Source organism: Salmo salar, chromosome ssa01 (genome assembly GCF_905237065.1).
Source record: "Salmo salar chromosome ssa01, Ssal_v3.1, whole genome shotgun sequence".
NCBI classification, from domain to species: domain Eukaryota; kingdom Metazoa; phylum Chordata; class Actinopteri; order Salmoniformes; family Salmonidae; genus Salmo; species Salmo salar.
The window spans coordinates 35,310,413-35,332,293 of record NC_059442.1 but is presented as its reverse complement, the minus strand read 5'-3'; the positions used below and the strand labels follow the sequence as shown (position 1 = coordinate 35,332,293).

At 44.9% G+C, this 21,881-nt stretch overlaps 1 protein-coding gene across 2 annotated transcripts in view; it reads left to right on the top strand.

Moving 5' to 3' along the window:
* ttc7b (tetratricopeptide repeat domain 7B) overlaps positions 1-21,672 on the top strand; it is a 59,445-nt gene extending 37,773 nt beyond the window's left edge. The window contains exons 16-21 of one of the 2 annotated variants that reach the window (XM_014193280.2): positions 4,358-4,474; positions 5,988-6,085; positions 7,430-7,618; positions 11,911-12,051; positions 15,814-16,016; positions 20,823-21,672. In XM_014193280.2, the coding sequence (XP_014048755.1) occupies positions 4,358-4,474; positions 5,988-6,085; positions 7,430-7,618; positions 11,911-12,051; positions 15,814-16,016; positions 20,823-21,044 (970 nt within the window). In that variant the 3' untranslated portion in view covers positions 21,045-21,672. The remainder of the gene's footprint in view (positions 1-4,357; positions 4,475-5,987; positions 6,086-7,429; positions 7,619-11,910; positions 12,052-15,813; positions 16,017-20,822) is intronic. The other variant, XM_014193288.2, reaches the window with a different exon arrangement.
* Positions 21,673-21,881: the final 209 nt, after the last annotated feature.

Sequence of the window (21,881 nt, the reverse complement as noted above, 5' to 3'; positions counted from 1 at the left end):
ATGTAAATGTAAACTCCTCATACTCACGCAGGCCATCACAGAGGCATTAGTCTATAACGTTGGCGCTGGCATGTGAACAAACACATTAACCAAAGGATCAGTCAGCATGCCACTCTGCTCAGTGTGTTATTAACATTGTCCTGGGCATCAGGGAGATCAGCACCTGGCATCCTTAATTAGACCAGTGTGATGGCTGGGGATGGGGGGGTTTGCTACCAGGAAGGGCAGAGGGAGTGGGCAGTGGGTACGGCATGCCAGCCATCTCCACCACACACACACACACACACACACAGACCGGCACACAGATCCGCTTGGTTATTTTGGCGGCAGAGAGAGACAGCAATTTCCAATGAATTGTATTTTCAGAGTTGTGTGTTAGTTACTGATGGAAATCAGAGTGCTAGCTATACAGATTATTTCTACGTTTGCTTTTTCCTTTGCCGTCTCTCCATCTCCTCTGTCTGATGGTTAATTTGTGCACAAACCCTGCCACTCTCACACCGCTGACTCTACGTAACTCTGAGATCCTCATTTTTTTCCTTCTCTCTTTTCCCTGCTCTGTTTGTTTCCGGTGTTTGAATTTCACAATCTCTAATAGATTTAGTCTGCTGTACCCTCAGGGCACCACAGTATTGGCTTCTGTGCCTCGGTATCTCTGCCTCAGCCACTTACATAACATTAAAAAGAACACGCTTTTTCATTTTCCAATTTTGTATTCTTTTTTTTTGCCCTGTTTTTACACAAGCTTGATTGCGCTTCGGCTTTCCCTGGGGGAGAGTGAAGTGTGTGTGTGTGTGTGTGTGCGCACGCCTGTGTGTGCGTGTAAAAACATGACGCCGAGGGTGAGTTCTGTGAATATTTACTGTGCCTTGTGTTACAGCCTGAATTTAAAATTTGATTAAATTGACATTTTGTGTCACTGGCCTACACACAATACCTCATAATGTCAAATTGGAATTATGTTTTTAGAATTGTTTTAACTAATTCATTAAAAATGAAAAGTTGAAATGTCTTGACTCTTTAACCCCTTTGTTATGGCAAGCCTTGTTATACTTAACAAGTCACATAAGTTACGTGGACTCACTCTGTGTGCAATATTAGTGTTTAACATGATATTTGAATGACTACCTCGTCTCTGTAGTTCATACATACATCTGTTAAGGTCCCTCTGTCGAGCAGTGAATTTCAAACACAGATTCAACCACAAAGACCAGGGAGGTTTTCCAATGCCTCGCAAATAAGGGCACCTGAATAAGCAAACATTGAATATCCCTTTGAGCATAGTGAAGTTATTAATTACACTTTGGATGGTGTATCAATGCACCCAGTCACTATAAAACTCAGTTGCCAGAGAGGAAGAAAACCGCTGAAGGATTTTCCATGAGGCCAATGGTGACTTTAAAACAGAGTTTAATGGCTGTGATAGGAGAAAAGTGAGGATGGCTCAACAACATTGTAATTACTCCACAATACTAACCTAAATGACAGAGCAAAAAGAAGGAAACCTGTACAGAATAAAAATATTCTAAAACATGCATCCTGTTTGTAAGGCACTATAGTAAAACTGCAAAACATTTGGCAAAGAAATTAACTTTATGTCCTGAATACAAAGTGTTATGTTTCGGGCAAATCCAAGAGTACCACTCTTAATATTTTCAAGCATGGTGGTGGCTGCATCATGTTATGGGTATGCTTGTCATCGGCAAGGACTAGGGAGTTTTTAGGGGGATAAAAAGCAACGGAATAGAGCTAAGTCCAGGCAAAATCTTAGAGGAAAACCTGGTTCAGTCTGCTTTCCAACAGACACTGGGAGACAAATTCACCTTTCAGCAGGTCAATAACCTAAAACACAAGGCCAAATATACACTGGAGTAGCTTACCAAGATGACGTTGAATGTTCCTGAGCAGCGTAGTTGCAGTTTTGACTTAAATCGTCTTGAAAATCTATGGCAAGACTTGAAAATGGCTGTCTACAATGATAAACAACCAACTTGACAGAGCTTGATTATTTTTTTAAAGAATAATATGCAAATATTGTACAATCCAGGTGGGGAAACCTCTGAGACTTACCGAGAAAGACACAGCTGTAATCGCTGCCAAAGATGATTCTAGCATGTATTGACTCAGGGGTGTGAATACTTACAGTTGAAGCCAGACGTTTACATACACCTTAGCCAAATACATTTAAACTCAGTTTTTCACAATTCCTGACATGTAATCCCAGTAAAAATTCCCTGTCTTAGGTCAGTTAGGATCACCACTTTATTTTAAGAATGTGAAATGTCAGAATAATAGTAGAGAGAAGGATTTTATTGCAGCTTTTATTTCTTTCATCACATTCCAGGTGGGTCAGAAGTTTTCATACACTCAATTAATATTTGGTAGCATTGCCTTTAAATTGTTTAACTTGGGTCAAACATTTCGGGTAGCCTTCCACAAGCTTCCCACAATAAGTTGCGTGAATTTTGGCCCATTCCTCCTGACAGAGCTGGTGTAACTGAGTCAGGTTTGTAGGCCTCCTTGCTCGCACACGCTTTTTCAGTTCTGCCTACACATTTTCTATAGGATTGAAGTGATGGCTACTCCAATACCTTGACTTTGTTGTCCTTAAGCCATTTTGCCACAACTTTGGAAGTATGCTTGGGGTCATTGTCCATTTGGAAGACCCATTTGCGACCAAGCTTTAACTTCCTGACTGATGTCTTGAGATGTTGCTTCAATATAGCCACAGAATTTCCCTCCCTCATGATGCCATCTATTTTGTGAAGTGCACCAGTCCCTCCTGCAGCAAAGCACCAACACAACATGATGCTGCCACCCTCGTGCTTCACGGTTGGGATGGTGTTTTTCGGCTTGTAAGCCTCCCCCTTTTTCCTCCAAACATAAAGATGGTCATTATGGCCAAACAGTTCTATTTTTGTTTCATCAGACCAGAGGACATTTCTCCAAAAAGTACGATTTCATTCCCCATGTGCAGTTGCAAACCGTAGTCTGGCTTTTTTATGGCGGTTTTGGAGCAGTGGCTTCTTCCTTGCTGAGCGGCCTTTCATGTTATGTCAATATAGGACTCGTTTTACTGTGGATATAGATACTTTTGTACCCGTTTCCTCCAGCATCTTCACAAGGTCCTTTGCTGTTGTTCTGGGATTGATTATGCACTTTTATTGCACCAAAGTACGTTCATCTCTAGGAGACCGAACGCTTCTCCTTCCTCAGCTGTATGACGGCTGCGTGGTCCCATGGTGTTTATACTTGCGTACTATTGTTTGGTACCTACAGACGTTTGGAAATTGCTCCCAAGGATGAATCAGACTTCTGGATGTCTACAATTGTTTTTCTGAAGTCTTGGCTGATTTCTTTAGATTTTCCCATAATGTCAAGCAAGGAGGCACTGAGTTTGAAGGTAGACCTTGAAATACATCCACAGGTACACCTCCAATTGACTCAAATTTTGTCAATTAGCTTATCAAAAGCTTCTAAAGCCATGACATCATTTTCTGGAATTTTCCAAGCTGTTTAAAGGCACAGTCAACTTAGTGTATGTTAACTTCTGACCCACTGGAATTGTGATACAGTGAATTATAAGTGAAATAATCTGTCTGTAAACAATTGTTGGAAAAATTACTTGTGTCATACACAAAGTAGATGTCCTGACCGACTTGCCAAAACTATAGTTTGTTAACAAGAAATTTGTGGAGAGGATGAAAAACGAGTTTTAACGACTCCAACCTAAGTGTATGTAAACGTCCGACTTCAACTGTATGTATTCAATATATATTAGTGTTTTATTTTCATAAAAAAAATTACAAATTGGGAAGGGAGGGCGGTTGTGTGTATGTTGGGATGAGGAGGAGATGGAAAGGTGACGGTAAGGTCGTGTTGTATTTATATCACAGTGCTGCACTGGGAGGAACGCGTTAGCCTAGGAGAGAAGGCTGGGTGAGATGGGGGAGGGGTCTATAAATGGAAACTTAATTCACAGCACTGTCCACCACCCCTCACCAATGGAATTTTCTCACTCTGACACTCTACTCTCTCTCTGGGAGCGAATTAGTGTCCACATAGGCTTTCATCAAACGCTTCTCTCCTCTTGGTGAATGCACCCCTCCTCCGCTAGATCTCCTCCCAGGCACCCTGGAGGTACAATTCTAATGCTACTCGTTGACGATGGAGTGTGTAGCAGTGCTCACCTCTCTCTGCAACCTCACAACATTGTGTACACATTGCTTTGGTGCTGGGTGGAAAATACGACATTTCTCCCACACCGCCTGTATTACTACACGTTTTTATCTGAGTTGTATCATTATATAGAGATGCAGAGAGTCCACGCTGTAGATAACTGGGTGTCTCCCCGCAGCCTGTTGTTCACCAAGGTGAAGCTGGAGACATTGTGTCGAGGACCTGAGGAGGCTCTGCTCACCTGCAAACACATGCTGCAGATCTGGAAGTCCTGTTACAACCTCACCAACCCCAGGTACAGTATAGTAGTACCCATTACGCAGGCAACATGTTTTGTCCGCTAGATAGAACGGAACTGTGTATGAAAATAGCAGTAAAATATGTTGGACACACTACCATTGCAACCTGCAGTATTACAAACCACCTTCAGGAATATTATGCCGTATAATGTAGTGTTTTGGAATGTCAGAAAAGGACTGAGCGAGTGAGACTGGTCTGAGTCTGGGGCCAAATGTGCATTATCACGATCTCCTTTTGTAAATATGTGCACCGACTTTAGCCACAATCTCCTGCAAAACACCGGTATTAACTATCACGAGAGATCGAGCAGCACTGCTTCCCTGATTTTTATTTTTTTATCCATGGCTTTTTAAGACGCTTTAAAAAATTCACTAAAGCTTTGCTTAGAGAAACACAGGCCTGAGAGCAGAGTACTGGAAAGCACTTTGTAACTACTATTGATATAAAAAGGTTTTTATAAATACAATGTTGATTGATTGAGCTAAATGACGTATTACATCAGTAGACTCCCTTCCTTACGGTTAGTGAATCTCATATAGCCGTAACCCAAATGGTGCCTATTCCCTAGTTAGTGCACTACACTATGGACTCCTGTCAAAAGTGGTGAACTACAATATGGATATGGTGCTGTTTGGGACACAGCTCGTCTGCAGCTAATGGTAGCCATGCAGCAGAGAGAGAGCGAGTCAGTGTGGACAGATCAGTCCCTCACCAGACTATCGTTAAACTGAAGAAGTTTAGTCCACGGAGATCAATTACAAGTAACCAGACTCCTTTCCTCCTGGTCCTCTGCTGCACTCACCCACCCCCCATAGACAGGGGCCGAGGCTACTGTCGCCCTACTATTCATATAATGTATTGTCTGTGTATACTCGCTGGTCATTATAGACGGTGAAATAGCGTTTACCTCAGCCAACACATTGCTGTGTTAAAGTTCGTCAGGAGCTCTGTTTTATGGCGGTTCCTCTGTCTCGCATTTTGAGTTTTACTGCCTCTGCGTTTCCCGTCAATGCTGTTGAAATATACCGTCCCGAACAAACGACAGACAGAACTGGACTCTGCACTCCTTTCGCTCGTGGCTGTGATTTTCCTGGATATGACAGAATGAGTAGAAAGATGCAGGAGTTCAGACAGGGACCAGTAATCCACCCAGAACAATGCATCAGAATGTTTAACTGTCCCTGTGACATTTGACTAGGGGATATCTCCAACTTCGTGACTATCCAGTCCATCCTTCTGTTTCATGAACTGGATTTTGCATTAGTCTTTGTAGCAGAGGCAGACTCAGTCCGCTGCCCGCTACCTTACCCCTTCCTAAACTTGGAGCGTTGCTCTCGGTTTCATCACCTATCCCATGCAGTAACTGTGAATCTTACCTAAGACAGACAAAAACACAGCTCTTAACCTGCGCAGCAGTCATGCTAAGAGCATAGATGGGCAGGGAGGATTTTCAGGAAGCTTAGCTCTCTAGTTGGTGTTTTACCTATTTTCTGTGTGTGTGTATCCAGTGATTCAGGTCGAGGCAGCAGCCTGTTGGACAGAGCCATAGCAGACCGAAGGACTCTCAATGCCATGACGCTGCCTGACTTCAGTGATCCAGAGACGGGTAAGTCTCACCTCACTGCCACTACCTCACAACCATAGAGAAATGGAGAGGAGTTATAAAGCAGAAAACTAGCTTACCCCAGGACACTGAACACGTAGCCTGAGTGTGTGTGTCTGTTTGTGCCATCATGGGCTTGACAGTGGAGTTGGCAAGAGAACCAACAGATCATGTGACCAGGCTACTTAACATGGTCGCTATCCCATTATGAGGGAAGCGGAAACCTTCAAATGTCTGTAGGTCATGAAAATGTATTAAAATGAATCCCCAGGGACATGCAGGTTAAAGCCTCTCCAGCAGAAGCTACATATATACACATGAATCTACTACGGTAACTGTACATCCATGTCACTGTAGTCACACTGTGTCCTGTCTCAACATGACTACTGTATCTACAACCACACCTGTATATTGCTCTCTGTCTCCATGGCTACAGGGTTTATGGCCATACTGGAGTAAACTACAAGCTGCTGTTGTTAAGGGCTGAACCTCCGAACAACCACTCAGCCTTTTACTGAGTGATCAGAGCAGTAGAAGTGGTGGGTTGGAGATTCAGCCAAGGAATACCATTCTAGCAGCGGAGGCTGGTGGAGGAGCTATAGGAGGACGGGCTCTTTGTAATGGCTGGAATGGAATTGATGGAATGGAGTTCAACGTGTGGTTTCCATTTGTTTGATGTGATTTATTCCATTCCAGCCATTAAAATGAGCCCTTCCTCCTATAGCTCCTCTCACCAGCCTCCTCAGCATTCTAGAAAAAAAATTAAAAAACGTCACTAAAGCAGTCTGTCCAGACATTTAAACATCACATCTTGTATTTCCCCATTCTGTCTCTGTCAGAGGTGTGAAGACACACCCTGTAGACTACATCCTGTCAAAGTGTGTGACCGTTGATCAACATCTTTCATTTTCTAAATATTAACGTTTTTTACTGCAGTGTTCAATATCCAACAGCTTTTCCTTCCAATCACAATAAAGGCTTTTATCTGTGTGTTACACCATACCGTATCAGAGTATACTGAACAAAAATATAAACACAACATGCAACAATGATTTTTTTTTAGTTACATATAAGGAAATCATTCAATTTAAGTCAATTCGTTAGGCCCTAATCTATGGATTTTACATGACTGGGTAGGGGCGGGAGAGCCAGGCCCAGCCAATCAGAATGAGTTTTTCCCCACAAAGACAGAAATACTCCTCAGACTGATCAACTGGAAGGTCTCTAAGTCAGATATGCCATTTTTCTCTACTTTCAGTTAGCTGTTGCTAAGGAAAGGCTGCAGTCTTCATATGTTCTGTGTTTTATATATATATCTGTCATCTTCTACTTTTCTGTTGTTTCTAGTCTCTGGCTCCTCCTCTCTCTCGGGGTCCGAGCCCTCCTCCCCTTCTTCCCCTCTCTTTCACACCGGCCCCTCCCACCACCCTCCACCCATCACACCCCCCAAGGCCGACCCCCCTCTGCATCCCCCGAAGCCGGCCGGCGGCCATCATGCTTTCTGTGACCACATCCCTCGACGACAGTCCACCAATAGTAATGCTCCTCTGCACCACGTGCGGCCAATGGCATGTTGTGGTGTGCCCGACTCACTGCCCAATCACAACAATGCTTGCTGAGTGTGTGTTTTTTAACTCGTCCAAAATGGCACCTTTTTCCCTACATAGTGCACTAGTTTTGACCCTGCACTATAGGCAATGAGGTGCCATCTAGAAAGTGACTTCACTGATTAAGCTCTAGATACAGTAGTTGTAGTGTTCTGGGCTGTGGTGTGGTGTGCGTTCTATGTGTAGTTCCTTAACAGTGCTAAAAACCATGCTGGAAAGGACAAGGTGAAAACATATCAAAGCCAGCCAGCACAGTATGATTTGGGTTGGCCCAATAGTGAGTCAGGTGTGTCCAGTCCTGTGGGCCTAACAGGATCCTGTCAGCCTATCACCATCCCATCGCCATGGAGACACTGAGTGGACGACGTTAAGTCCCTAATCTGCCTGAGTGGCCTTCGCGTCCGGCTTCGACTGAATGAGTCAGCAGACACTGAGGATATGAGAAGGAAAGAAAGAGTGAAAGAGAGGAGAATGAACGGCCCCGTATCCTGTCAATCTATCTGACTGACTGGGTTTTAAGACAGACTGGGGTTCACTTATCTGTTACCAGCCACAAACAGAGAGGATGAAACGACAACCTCGGACAAACAGGATGTCAGTTCAGTTGGCATGTTTTGGGGTTAACAGAGGAAGTGTAGGATACAGAGTGTGAGGAGAGGTTTTGGTTAGGCACTAGAACTACAGGTACACTCTACCGGCAATACAGGTAAAAACCCACCCGCACTCGTTCAAGCACGCTCACTCTCCACACACACGTCACAGTACTTCCTGTTATGTTCTCTCCTCTATCTAGCTCTCTGTGTCCCCTGGCTTTCTCTTTCTATTCATCACTCTGTTCATTTGTCCTTTGGTGTTCCACTATCTTTCCCCCGCCACCTTCCATTGTACCATTTTATGTTTTACTGCTAGATAAAAGATCGGATTGAGGCACTTCAAATAACCACAGTGTATTTACACCTGCAATAGAGGTCCAAGGTTTTTATGTTTGCCATCATAATGTATGTTTGATGTTTAAATAAGGAACATGATAAAGGTGATTTAAGGAAGGAAAAGCTTGCACTGGTGGCAATAGCAACCACAAAAACCTTCAGGGGAGAAACAGTTTAGAATGGATTGGATTGACACATTGATCGTGAATCATTGTGTGGATCCATTTTCACTGGCACTAACTTAGCATAAATAACTTCAGCATTCACTAATGTTAGTGTCTTTTGAAATGTTTCTGTTAAGTATACTTCAGTTTTGTTGTTGAGTGGAAGTCATTTTAAAGTTCTCTCCTAGCTGTATCTCTTTAATTTTCCCTCTTTAATTAATTTTCTCTTTTAAGTAATCTTTGTTCTTTGTTGTTTGTTGATTTGTTATTTTAAAGGCAGCCCTCCAGATGCTAACTTTCATCAGTATCATGGTTTTTACTCCATGTTTTCAGTTTGTAAGTAGCGCTTTTCTCCCTCCGCTGCCTCTCTCTTTGCCCACTGACGCTGGACTCTGACTGATGTATCACGCCTCCTGGCCTTGGCCTGATTTTTCCTCCACAGTCAATGTATCCATCCGTCACCACCAACCACCTGCCTGCCCCTCTGTCTGTCTGTGCTCCTAAAGTCAGTCAGTCATGTGTGGACCGTACCGGAGGCTGTCCGGCCGCTATTCGCTAGCTCACCTTATTTTCTGTTTTGTTTTAGTTTTTAGTTTCATTTATTTATTTTTGTCCTCAGGCCCTTTGTGCTACAGCTAAACAATTAGCTCACTGAGCTTCCCGACTCGGTGGGCCAGCTATGGAGTAGGCAGCTCCATAATTAAAGAGGCAGTATCATTTCCCCTGGCTGGCTGCTCTATTCTATCCACCAGACACACAGCCTTATCGTATGGGCTCCCTCCACCATACAATACATAGCTCGTTAGCCAGACCAGTCCCAGACGGGCTAGCCGTGTTTTTGTTTTTTTCGTTTGTAATTTTATTTGTGTTTAGTTAAAGGGCTGTGGACTATGTTGTCCATGACTGACTGTTGTGTTGTGGAGACCAGTTACTTTCACTGCTGGGCCTCAAGGCTTTCACAGACTATTAATAGGTTTCCTTTAAGCTTCCCTGACAGCAAACACACACAGGCCACTCTCTTGTCATACGGCCAGCCCGGTGTTCTTTGACATTCTCTTGGACTTCACTAGAAACAAAACAAAAGAGAGGAATGGATGAGGAGGAAGCAGCTCTGTCCTCTCATGCCCCGGTGAAATGGATACTGTTTCTTTAAGAACATGTCGAATCTTTCTGTGCTGCTGTGAACTGAAAACCCACCCTCCACATCGCTCTTTATTAGTGCCTTGCGCTTTGTACCTTGCATGAAGGCACTTTTGGCTACCCTTTTAGCCCGCTGTGTGTGTGCGCGTGTGAGAGAGTGTTTGTGTACTTTTTCCTAAATGCATGGATTACCATTTTCACTCATCCAGGTTAAGATTACACCGGTTTAATCCAGGCTTAATTTGACCCATTCACCTGCAGTGGGTGCCATTTAATTGACTTCATTGGATAAAACGAGTTTCTACAGCCTGCTTGTCTTCACACAGCTGTCTGTCTTGATGGTAGAGCTCCTGGTGCTCTTTCTCCATCTATCCAGGGACCTTTTAAAACATTCAATCCCTCCACGCAACCGGGTGTTCCTTCCTTCTGCGATTAAACCTTCTTCAGCCATATCAAGTTGGTGTGTCCATAGAAATAGAATGACTAGAACAGGTAAAGCCCTTCAGACCTTGCCAATACGCTCAATTTGGCTGACGTGGTCTACGGCTGTGGAGTTCCATGGTTGACGCTGGATGCATCCCAAATGGCACCCTATTCCAGATATAGAGCACTACTTTTGAACAGAGCTGGTGTCTCCAGTCTGCATGCTAAATGTGGGCTCTAGGGCTGAGACTGGGGCTCTGTAGGCTTAGTGCTGCTGTGAGGGAGGGAAGTGTATCGATCTCAGGGCTTGAGCCCAAATGGCACCCTATTCCCTTTACAGTGCACTACTTTTGACCAGGTTACATAGGCCTCTGATCAAAAGTAGTGTGCTATATATGGAATAGGATGCAATTTGGGACACTGACAGGGTTTTTAGATGCATAATGTGTGACTGTCGCTTCAGTCAATAACCAGGGAGCCAGAGAGACAGCAAACGTGTTATTTTTCTGATATGAGGAGAGAGAAGAGTGAAGCGGTTTGACGCGAAAGGCTGCCTGCCTGCCTGTAATCCTGTGGTGTGGGTGTTCAGAGTGAAGGATGAGGATGTGTAGTGGTAGGAGAGAGAGTTCTTAGAGGAGCTATTGTGTTCAGATCATAGAGCTATAACCATATAGAACGGTTCATGTGGACCATAGATGGATGCTACTGGTTGTTAAAGGGTCTATAGCTTAAAAGAGTCACTTAGCTCCAGTATGCAGAAAGTGTGGTGTGTGTGTGTGTGTGTGTGTGTGTGTGTGTGTGTGTGTGTGTGTGTGTGTGTGTGTGTGTGTGTGTGTGTGTGAGAGAGAGAGAAGTGGCTGTGTGTGCCTCACCAAAAGCCTGCCATGCAGATTGAGAACCCAGAAACTGATTCCTATTCCCATTTCACTAAATCCTCTTAGCAGCATTTCAGCTTAAACACAAATCCAATCTCTCCTCCCAACTCGCAAGACCTTATCAAAAACATCTCTCTATAGCCAGGGATATTTTCTCTCCCCCCTAAATTCATCACAGGACTTTTCTTTGCCCCGGTGCTTTCACTAGATCTTCTTGACAGGATTTGAAGATAGGAACCATTTGTGCTTTAATCTAAAGCTCTTTAAGGCCAATAATGAAAGCTCTCGCTCTTTAGAGCCGGGGAAAGTAGTATCCACTCCAAATAGTATTTTCAACCAACTCCAGTCCCAAATCAGTTGGCCTAGTTTGTACAGCTACAGCCAGGTTATTGTACGTCAATACGTCTGGATATGTGAATCAGTGGTTTGCAAGGATAATACAGTTAATAGCTGCTGACTTAGTAACGCTGCCTGTCACTAGTAGCCTATATAACATGAAGCTTTTTGTGAAGGCATGAAGCCATCTGTGTGTGAAGTTTTGTGCAGCTAATGTCCTGAACGATGGATGCAGAATGAGTGGAGTAACATTAGCCTACAGTTGCATCATTTTACCATGAGGAGGTGCTGGTGCTGCTGTGCTTACCCCCTCTTCTCCCCTGTCGTCCTCTCCTCCTCCCCCTCTCTCTGCAGGCTCGGTCCACGCCACATCCATGGCGGCGTCGCGGGTGGAACAGGCCCTGTCAGAGGTGGCATCCTCCATGCAGAGCAGTGCCCCCAAACATGGGCCCCTACACCCCTGGATGACTCTGGCTCAGATCTGGCTCCACGCAGGTATGATAGTACACTATACCACTATAACACACAGCTATGGTAGTACACTATACCACTATAACACACAGCTATGGTAGTACACTACACCACTATAACACACAGCTATGGTAGTACACTACGCCACTATAACACACAGCTATGGTAGTACACTACGCCACTATAACACACAGCTATGGTAGTACACTACGCCACTATAACACACAGCTATGGTAGTACACTATACCACTATAACACACAGCTATGGTAGTACACTATACCACTATAACACACAGCTATGGTAGTACACTACGCCACTATAACACACAGCTATGGTAGTACACTACGCCACTATAACACACAGCTATGGTAGTACACTACGCCACTATAACACACAGCTATGGTAGTACACTACGCCACTATAACACACAGCTATGGTAGTACACTACGCTACTATAACACACAGCTATGGTAGTACACTACGCCACTATAACACACAGCTATGGTAGTACACTACGCCACTATAACACACAGCTATGGTAGTACACTATACCACTATAACACACAGCTATGGTAGTACACTATACCACTATAACACACAGCTATGGTAGTACACTATACCACTATAACACACAGCTATGGTTGTACACTATACCACTATAACACACAGCTATGGTAGTACACTATAACACACAGCTATGGTAGTACACTATACCACTATAACACACAGCTATGGTAGTACACTATACCACTATAACACACAGCTATGGTAGTACACTATACCACTATAACACACAGCTATGGTAGTACACTATACCACTATAACACACAGCTATGGTAGTACACTATACCACTATAACACACAGCTATGGTAGTACACTATAACACACAGCTATGGTAGTACACTATACCACTATAACACACAGCTATGGTAGTACACTATACCACTATAACACACAGGTATGTAGTACACTACGCCACTATAACACACAGCTATGGTAGTACACTATACCACTATAACACATAGCTATGGTAGTACACTACGCCACTATAACACACAGCTATGATAGTACACTATACCACTATAACACACAGCTATGGTAGTACACTACGCCACTATAACACACAGCTATGGTAGTACACTATACCACTATAACACACAGCTATGGTAGTACACTATAACACACAGCTATGGTAGTACACTATACCACTATAACACACAGCTATGGTAGTACACTATACCACTATAACACACAGCTATGGTAGTACACTATACCACTATAACACACAGGTATGTAGTACACTACGCCACTATAACACACAGCTATGGTAGTACACTATACCACTATAACACATAGCTATGGTAGTACACTACGCCACTATAACACACAGCTATGATAGTACACTATACCACTATAACACACAGCTATGGTAGTACACTACGCCACTATAACACACAGCTATGGTAGTGCACTACGCCACTATAACACACAGCTATGGTAGTACACTATACCACTATAACACACAGCTATGGTAGTACACTATACCACTATAGCACACAGCTATGGTAGTACACTATAACACACAGCTATGGTAGTACACTATACCACTATAACACACAGCTATGGTAGTACACTATACCACTATAACACACAGCTATGGTAGTACACTATACCACTATAACACACAGCTATGGTAGTACACTATACCACTATAACACACAGCTATGATAGTACACTATACCACTATAGCACACAGCTATGGTAGTACACTATACCACTATAGCACACAGCTATGGTAGTACACTATAACACACAGCTATGGTAGTACACTACGCCACTATAACACACAGCTATGGTAGTACACTACGCCACTATAACACACAGCTATGGTAGTACACTATAACACACAGCTATGGTAGTACAGTATAACACACAGCTATGGTAGTACACTATACCACTATAACACACAGCTATGGTAGTACACTGAGTCACTACACCTCTGTAAGTAACACACTGGCTGGACAGCCAGAGGGGAGTTAGTATAATGCTGCTGTACTATCCTGCTGTTATTGTATTATACCCTTATCCTACTCTCATTAATTATGTGTACCAAAAATGATATCCATTATCCAAAATGATATCCTGGAGTTGTGTGTGCACTTGTGTTCATGCATGTGTGTGGTGTTAGTGATTGGCAGGGTGTGTGTGGGAGTGGTAATCCATTGACTCAGGGGAGGTGGGGTAGCAGACAGCAGCTTAATGGAATCGATATGTTCCTGTGAGGTGGTCTGACTGTTAAGCGTTAACATATCCCAGGCAGGGCCTCCTGGACTGTTGCTGCTGCCTTTCATTTGCAGTCCTCCTGCGATGGGTGGGAAAGAACACACACACACACACACACAAACACACTGACTGCTTTTTTGGTCATTATCCTTATTGCCAGCCTTAGATACTTAGATACTCACATTGATAAGAACACCAAGGGGACGTCACCTCCCAATAAAACTGCCTCCCTTTTGAATCAGCTCTGAAAGGGAGATATAAGGATGGATGGGGGGGCATTGTGAGAGGAGAGGGGGGCATTGAGAGAAGGAAATGGGGTGAGAGAAAGAAGGGGAAGGTAGAGAGAGGATAGAGAAAAATGGGGAGAAGGCAAGTAGAGAGAAGATGAGAAGGAGGGGGGTGCAGGGAGAGGGAGATAAATCCTCTCCTGCTCTCACTGCAGAGCGTTGAAATGCCAGAAGCGGAGGCCAGAGCAGAGCAAGGTCCCCTCCCTCCCTCATCCAGCTGCTACTGCTTGCCTATCTAGTAGTGCTGCTGAGGCGTTGTGAACCAACCTCAAACAGTCTCGTCCACGCGCTGCTGGAGGCTGAGCAGAGCTGTGGCGCTCCATGAACATTTTCCAAAATGCCAGAGAATAGAGAGATGGGGGATGGTGTCCTGGATATAACCTCCTTTCTCTGGGACCAACAAATGAGGACAGCACTGGAGGCTTAGCTGGCTGCTTAGAGAACAGCCTGCCTGGAGACACACGCAGACAGACAGACAGACAGACAGACAGACAGACAGACAGACAGACAGACAGACAGACAGACAGACAGACAGACAGACAGACAGACAGACAGACAGACAGACAGACAGACAGACAGACAGACAGACAGACAGACAGACAGACAGACAGACAGACAGACAGACAGACAGACAGACAGACAGACAGAGCCATACATAGACACACACGGACACACACATCCATACAAATACAGAAGCACGGGGACAGTTTCGCACAATCAGACTCGCACACACACATCAGTGCCACTATAAGGTCATGTTTGCTCATAATTATTATTCTAGTTTTTCAGCTATTTCACCCAAAAGGAAGACAATGAGGAGACATGATAGGATCTTTGGATATAAGTCTGTGTTTTATTGCTTTTGGAAAACTCACTTTCAGGTCTCTGTCTGTATGTAATCTATGGGCTTTACTTTAAGTCCCTATTTACAAAGCAATAAGATGTGTGTGTGATATTTATCAGGCTGGCTGCCACCTGCTAGAAGCTCTCATTTCCTCTCTTGATGAAATCATGAAGTCAAGAGACAGCTATCACCCCTCTGGTCTGCTGCACCTCCCATTACCATAGGAAGTGTGTGTCTGTGGGTCTGTCTGAAACCGTTTCTGTTAGTCAGTCAGTGTATGTCCTAGTTATTTGTGTCAGTGTGTCGCCTCACGGTCCTCCTCTCCCCGATCTACAATCTCTCTCTCTCTCTCCTGTCTCTTTCTCTCTAGCGGAGGTGTACATTGGCATGGGCAAGCCTGCGGAGGCGACGGCCTGCACCCAGGAGGCTGCCAACCTGTTCCCCATGTCCCACAACGTGCTGTTTATTCGGGGCCAGGTGGCTGAGCTGCGGGGCAACGTGGACGAGGCCAAACGCTGGTATGAGGAGGCCCTCTCCATCAGCCCCACCCACGTCAAGACCATGCAAAGACTGGTGAGTCTCTCTTTTCTTCTGTTCCCCTCTTCTATGTCTCTCGCTATCTCTCTCTCCATCATCAGCCCCACCCACGTCAAGACTATGCAGAGACTGGTGAGTCCAGAACCTCTACATCCCTCTGTTCACATCTGTTCTGTTCTCCCTCTCTCGTCTTCCCTACTACTGCCACGTCAACCATGCAGCCTGACAGCTGACATTCTGTCACTCTTAGGGTCATCCCAGTCCCATAGCCATAGTGCCTCCCAGTCATATAGCTCCCAGAGTCGCTCTCTCAGGTCATAGTCAAGTGGTGCAGACAGAGGGGGAAAGCCCATTGTTACTGTCACCCTGTAAACCTCCATGCTGCTTGCTCATCACTTTGAATGAAGAGACTGCAGGTCTGACTCATGCTGTTAGCAGATTAGCTTTTCGTTCTGTTTATTACAAACGAGACACTTTTGGGATGAAAAGGCTGCATTGAGCCTAATGAAAAGGGCCTTTTGGAGGAGAAGGGGAGAGATACCGAGAGAGAACAAGAACAAGAGACACAGCATCTCTATCTGATGAGCTCATAGTAAAAACCCAATTATGGAAATTTGAAAATGGGAGCTTGTGATTGGTTGGTGGTGAATGCAGAATAAACGCAGAAGAACCCACCACATTGTGCTGTGTCAGCACCTCAAGCAGGGGGATTGTCCAATCTTTTTCTTTTTACCTCTCTCTCTCTCTCTCTCTCTCTCTCTCTCTCTCGCTATTTCTTTCTCGCACTCTTTCTTGCTCTTCCTCTCTCTCATCTGTACAGCTTGGTGCAAAAGTGAGAAGTTTAGAGCTTCTCTACTGTGTTGTGACTGTAAACAGTCTAGCTAGAATGGGATAATGCATGGGGCTGTAGTGGAGAACTGTCTTAATGTGTGTGCCTGTTCACTCAACTGTGTGCGCGTGTGGATCTGTGTCCTTGCGTCTCTAGGATGAGATGGTGCTGAGACAGGAACAGGATTAGTCCTCCAGCAGCAAAGAGCAGAGCAACGTATTGGCTGACTGACTGAAGAAATAGTCCTTATTCACCATGACCTGATTTGTGTTCTCTGCTGATAACTCTACTCTCTGTGTTCGATTTCCCAGGTCAAAGTCTCTGCTTTAACTGTGTTGTAGTAGAAAGACCGTGCTCCTGTATCCTGCTGAAAATGAAATCTAAAAATGTGTCTGTTTTAAATGCCTTATTTTGTCTTCTACACCAAGCTAAGCTGATCACTGGGTGGAGACTTCCTTCCAACGCCTGTTGAATTATAAATGAGCCTCTTTCTTCTAGAGAAACACTAAGGAGAGCAGTCCTGACTGCTGCCATAGTGGACACACACACAGCCCTTATTGAGCTGAATAGTGGAGCCTCGTCCCTCTGACTGTAGTTTGTGGTGGGATGGTGACTGGACTAGTTTGTGGTGGGATGGGGACTGGACTAGTTTGTGGTGGGATGGGGACTGGACTAGTTTGTGGTGGGATGGGGACTGGACTAGTTTGTGGTGGGATGGGGACTGGACTAGCTTGTGGTGGGATGGGGACTGGACTAGCTTGTGGTGGGATGGTGACTGGACTAGTTTGTGGTGGGATGGTGACTGGACTAGTTTGTGGTGGGATGGTGACTGGACTAGTTTGTGGTGGGATGGTGACTGGACTAGTTTGTGGTGGGATGGTGACTGGACTAGTTTGTGGTGGGATGGTGACTGTCACTGTAATAGTTTGTGACTGGTGTGATGGATGGCGTTGGGTGCGGTGTTTGGCTGCTGGGTGGTGTGATTGTTCTGCCGTGTGTCGCGTCTGGGATGCACAATGTTGTTTGTCTGTCAGAGCTGGTAAAGCGACGTGGTAATGGGTCTTGCACACTGTATGGCACGATTTATACACTCTTATACACTCCTCCTCCCTCCATCCACCACTCTTTCCATCCCTCTGCCTTGACAGGCCAGTTTGTGGAGGGCTGTGCATCACTCCACCACTCTGACTGACAAACGGAAAAAGAGACGCGGCGAGGGATGGCGCGGAAGAGCGGGAGGGAGGGAGGGTTCCTGTTGATACAGCTGTGACTTCTAGACTGGATCCAGGAATCAGGCTTAGAGATCCCTCTCCACATTTCATCCCTCAAATCTTCCCTCCACTTTTCATGAGCTATTCATTTCCTCTCCGGACTGGCTACGACCATACTGTCCCTGGATCTACTATGTCTGTCCGTGTGGTAACACAGATTAGTGTTGCACCGTATACCAAAACCTCCGTTTTTTTCGATACTAGAACATGAAAAACGGTTTGAATGTTGGATTTTTAGATTTTTTTTTACAACTTCCGGTACCCGTGCCTCCTCCGTGCCTCCTCCGTGCCTCCTCCATGCCTCCTCCGTGCCTGCTCATAGCCAGCTCTAGCCTGTCCTGAGGAGCCACTGCACTCACTGGGAGTCTGGGCTGCATCACCACTTATGCTGCACAGAAGTTAACACACATCAATAATGCAACACGGCATGTAGAAAGGTTGAAACTGTTAATTACTGTTAACAAAACAATGTCCATTACAGGCTGGAACACTATAAAATTCAAGAAGATACCAGTAGCTTCCAGCTTTGTAGGCTAACTTTCTGTCAATTCACTACCCTAGTACCTTGTTTGGGATAATATGCAAACTATAACGCAAAATATTGCTGATTTCAAAGCTGATTGTGACCAAAAACTTTTTTCATTCCCCTTCGTCTCCCACGCCTCACATCTCTTCCAGTCAAGATAATATTTGCTTGTTCCTCGAACTGTTTGTGAATGACGTCATGGGTCTTGAAGAGACAGTGCACACTTTTATAAAAGAAGAGATTGCTTTTTCTATGCAAATGTTGTTGATCAGTACCATAAAATAAGTGACTTCCTCATGAAGCTGGTTGAGAGAATACCAAGAGTGTGCAAAGCTGTCATCAAGGCAAAGGGTGGCTACTTTGAAGAATCTCAAATATAAAATATATTTTGATTTGTTTAACATCTTTTTGGTCACTACATGATTCCATATGTGTTATTTCATAGTTTTGATGTCTTCACTATTATTCTACAATGTAGAAAATAGTAAAAATAAAGAAAAACCCTTGAATGAGGAGGTGTGTCCAAACTTTTGACTGGTAATGTATATCTGGATCAAGTTCTTTGGCTAATAACCCTATCTTTTTTTGCCCTGGTATCGTTTTGGTATCCAGTATTGTGATGGTAGCGAGTATCGTGATACTAAATCTGGTATCTGTACTGAAGTCAAAATTCTGGTATCGCGACAACAGTAACACAGATCCTGTATCCCCCAAATAGTCTGTGTTACTGAGCTCTTTGATAGGCATAGACGGGCGTATCTAGTGATGGTGCTGCACGTCTTCCAGTTTGGTGGCGGTATTATACGGGTAGTGTTTCTCCGTTAATGCTAACTTGCTGTGAACCACTACTTGATCGATCAGGTTGCAGTGGTATCAGTTGAGCTGTTGCTTTAGCAGCAGATGAGTCGGCTGTTTTACGTTGTTGGGACCAGACTGGTAGCTTGATGCTGTAGCAGTGGTGTGCCAGCTCTTCGATGCTGTGGGACAGTTATTAGATGTAGTTTTCACTGTTTCTACTGAGAAGATGCCAACGATGCGCCGCACTGGCAGCAGTAGCAGCAGCCAGCGACTTTTTAACAGTTAATGCTGTTAAAGGGGCAATGACTTTTACTCCTTCTTTATTCTCTCTCTCTGTCTCTGTCTCTCTCTCTCTGTCTCTCTCTGTCTCTCTAAATGTTCCATTGAAATGGAGTTGGTGTTAATGTAGGAAGGGCAGGGTCCAGACTTCTCCTATTTCTGTATTCTTTCCTTTTCTCTCAATATCACTCTCTCCATCTATCCTTGTGGCGTGTCCCAGGGGTGTCTGTCTCTGGCTACAGTGCCAGTCCTGCTTTCCCATACACATTTGACTAATTAAGCAGCGTAGCAGCTCAGAGCAGCTTGCTGCGGCCGGGACCACAGCCACACATCACTCTGTGTCAGTTCTGCTGTATCTGAGCTTTTCATTTTGGATTTATTTTGGCGTCTGTAACATTGGTCTCCGCAATAAGCAGGCTTGTCACATCTCAACAGCCTGTCAACTCGGGGGAGCGACAGGGGGCACATATACATACACACCTCTTTCTGTCATTTAGCCAGAGTTCTGTGGAGAGGTACAGGGTGGAGGTGATGGCTCTCCTTGGCCTCTAACTGTGCTGACTGCTCTCTCCTCTCTCTCTCTCTTCCTCTCTCTCGCGCTCTCTATTTCCCTGTCTCGCTCTCTTCTCAATCTCTTTCCTCTCTCTTTTCTCTCTCTGTGTGTGTGTGTGTGTGTGTGTGTGTGTGTGTCCGTCCGTTTGAGCCCGTTTCTTGGGGAAAGAGCCTCAAGGTTGCTCTGTGAATGATTTAGCTGTCTACTGTAGCGACAATGGCTGGCCTTTTGTGTTAGATTAACAGTTACTTAGCCTGGTTTTTAAAGGCTGGCTGCTTTGAGAAGTTAATTGAAAGGATGAGATTACATGAGTGTAGGATGTGACTAAATGGAGTGTGTGATTGTACAGTTCTCTCTCTTTGTCTCTGTGTGTCACTAGGACGGAGTCAGCTGGGCAGTGATAAACAGAAGTGTTTAAACTCCTCGCTCCTCTCTGAGTCAGTGTTACAGACTGTATTAACTCTCCCTCTGTCCTTGGGTCTGATCCTGCACCAGCAGTACAGCCTGGCAGAGAACATTGTTCACCCCCCTCTCTCACTCCTTCACTTTGTCACTCACTCACTCCTTCTCTCTCCCTATCTCCTAGGGTCTGATCCTGCACCAGCTGCAGCGGTACAGCCTGGCAGAGAAGATCCTTCGGGATGCGGTGCAGGTGAACTCGACGGCCCATGACGTGTGGAACAGCCTGGGGGAGGTGCTGCAGGCTCAGGGCAACGCTGCTGCTGCTACAGAGTGTTTCCTCACCGCCCTGGAGCTAGAGGCCTCCAGCCCCATACTCCCTTTCACCATCATACCACGACAACTCTGACCTGGGAGAGACACACACACACACAAGCTGCTTTATCCCCCCCAGTGTGAAGGTGCCAAAAACCTTCCTCCTACCTACCACCACCTGCTCACAGGCGTCTTTTCTGTCAGAAGCACCACCATCAACCATCCTGTGATGTCCCATCTCTTTCATACCAATGAGATTAGACAACAACCTCTCTCCTCTTGAGGCCATTCATAGGCCTAGCTAGATGAGCTGGAGGGAGGGACCATGGACAAAAAATCCAAACACTGATTATCTGGTCCAATAATGTACATCAATGTAACTGTTGTTGCCATGCCAACACCAATGTGCTGTCTCCGCCCCCTAGTCTCTGCTGTGACCACTGTATCGTATACCACAACCCCTTGCTGTGCCTGACTATGACTCCTGCACTCCAGCCTTTATCTAATCTACACTGAGCAAAAATATAAACGCAACATGTAAAGTGTTGGTCCCATGTTTCATGAACTGAAAGATCCCAGAAATTTTCCATATGCACAAAAAGGTTATTTCTCTCAAATTTGGTGCACAAATTTGTTTACATCCTTGTTATTGAGCATTTCTCCTTTGCCAAGAAAGTCCATCCACCTGACAGGTGTGGCATATCAAGAAGCTGATTAAACAGCATGCTCATTACATAGGTGCACCTTGTGCTGGTGACAATAAAAGGCCACTCTAAAAAGTGCAGTTTTGTCACACAACACAATGCCACAGATGTCTCAAGTTTTGAGGGTGTGCAATTGGCATGCTGACTGCAGGAATGCCCACCAGAGGTGTTGCCAGAGAATCGAATGTTCATTTCTCTACCATAAGCCGCCTCCAACGTTGTTTTAG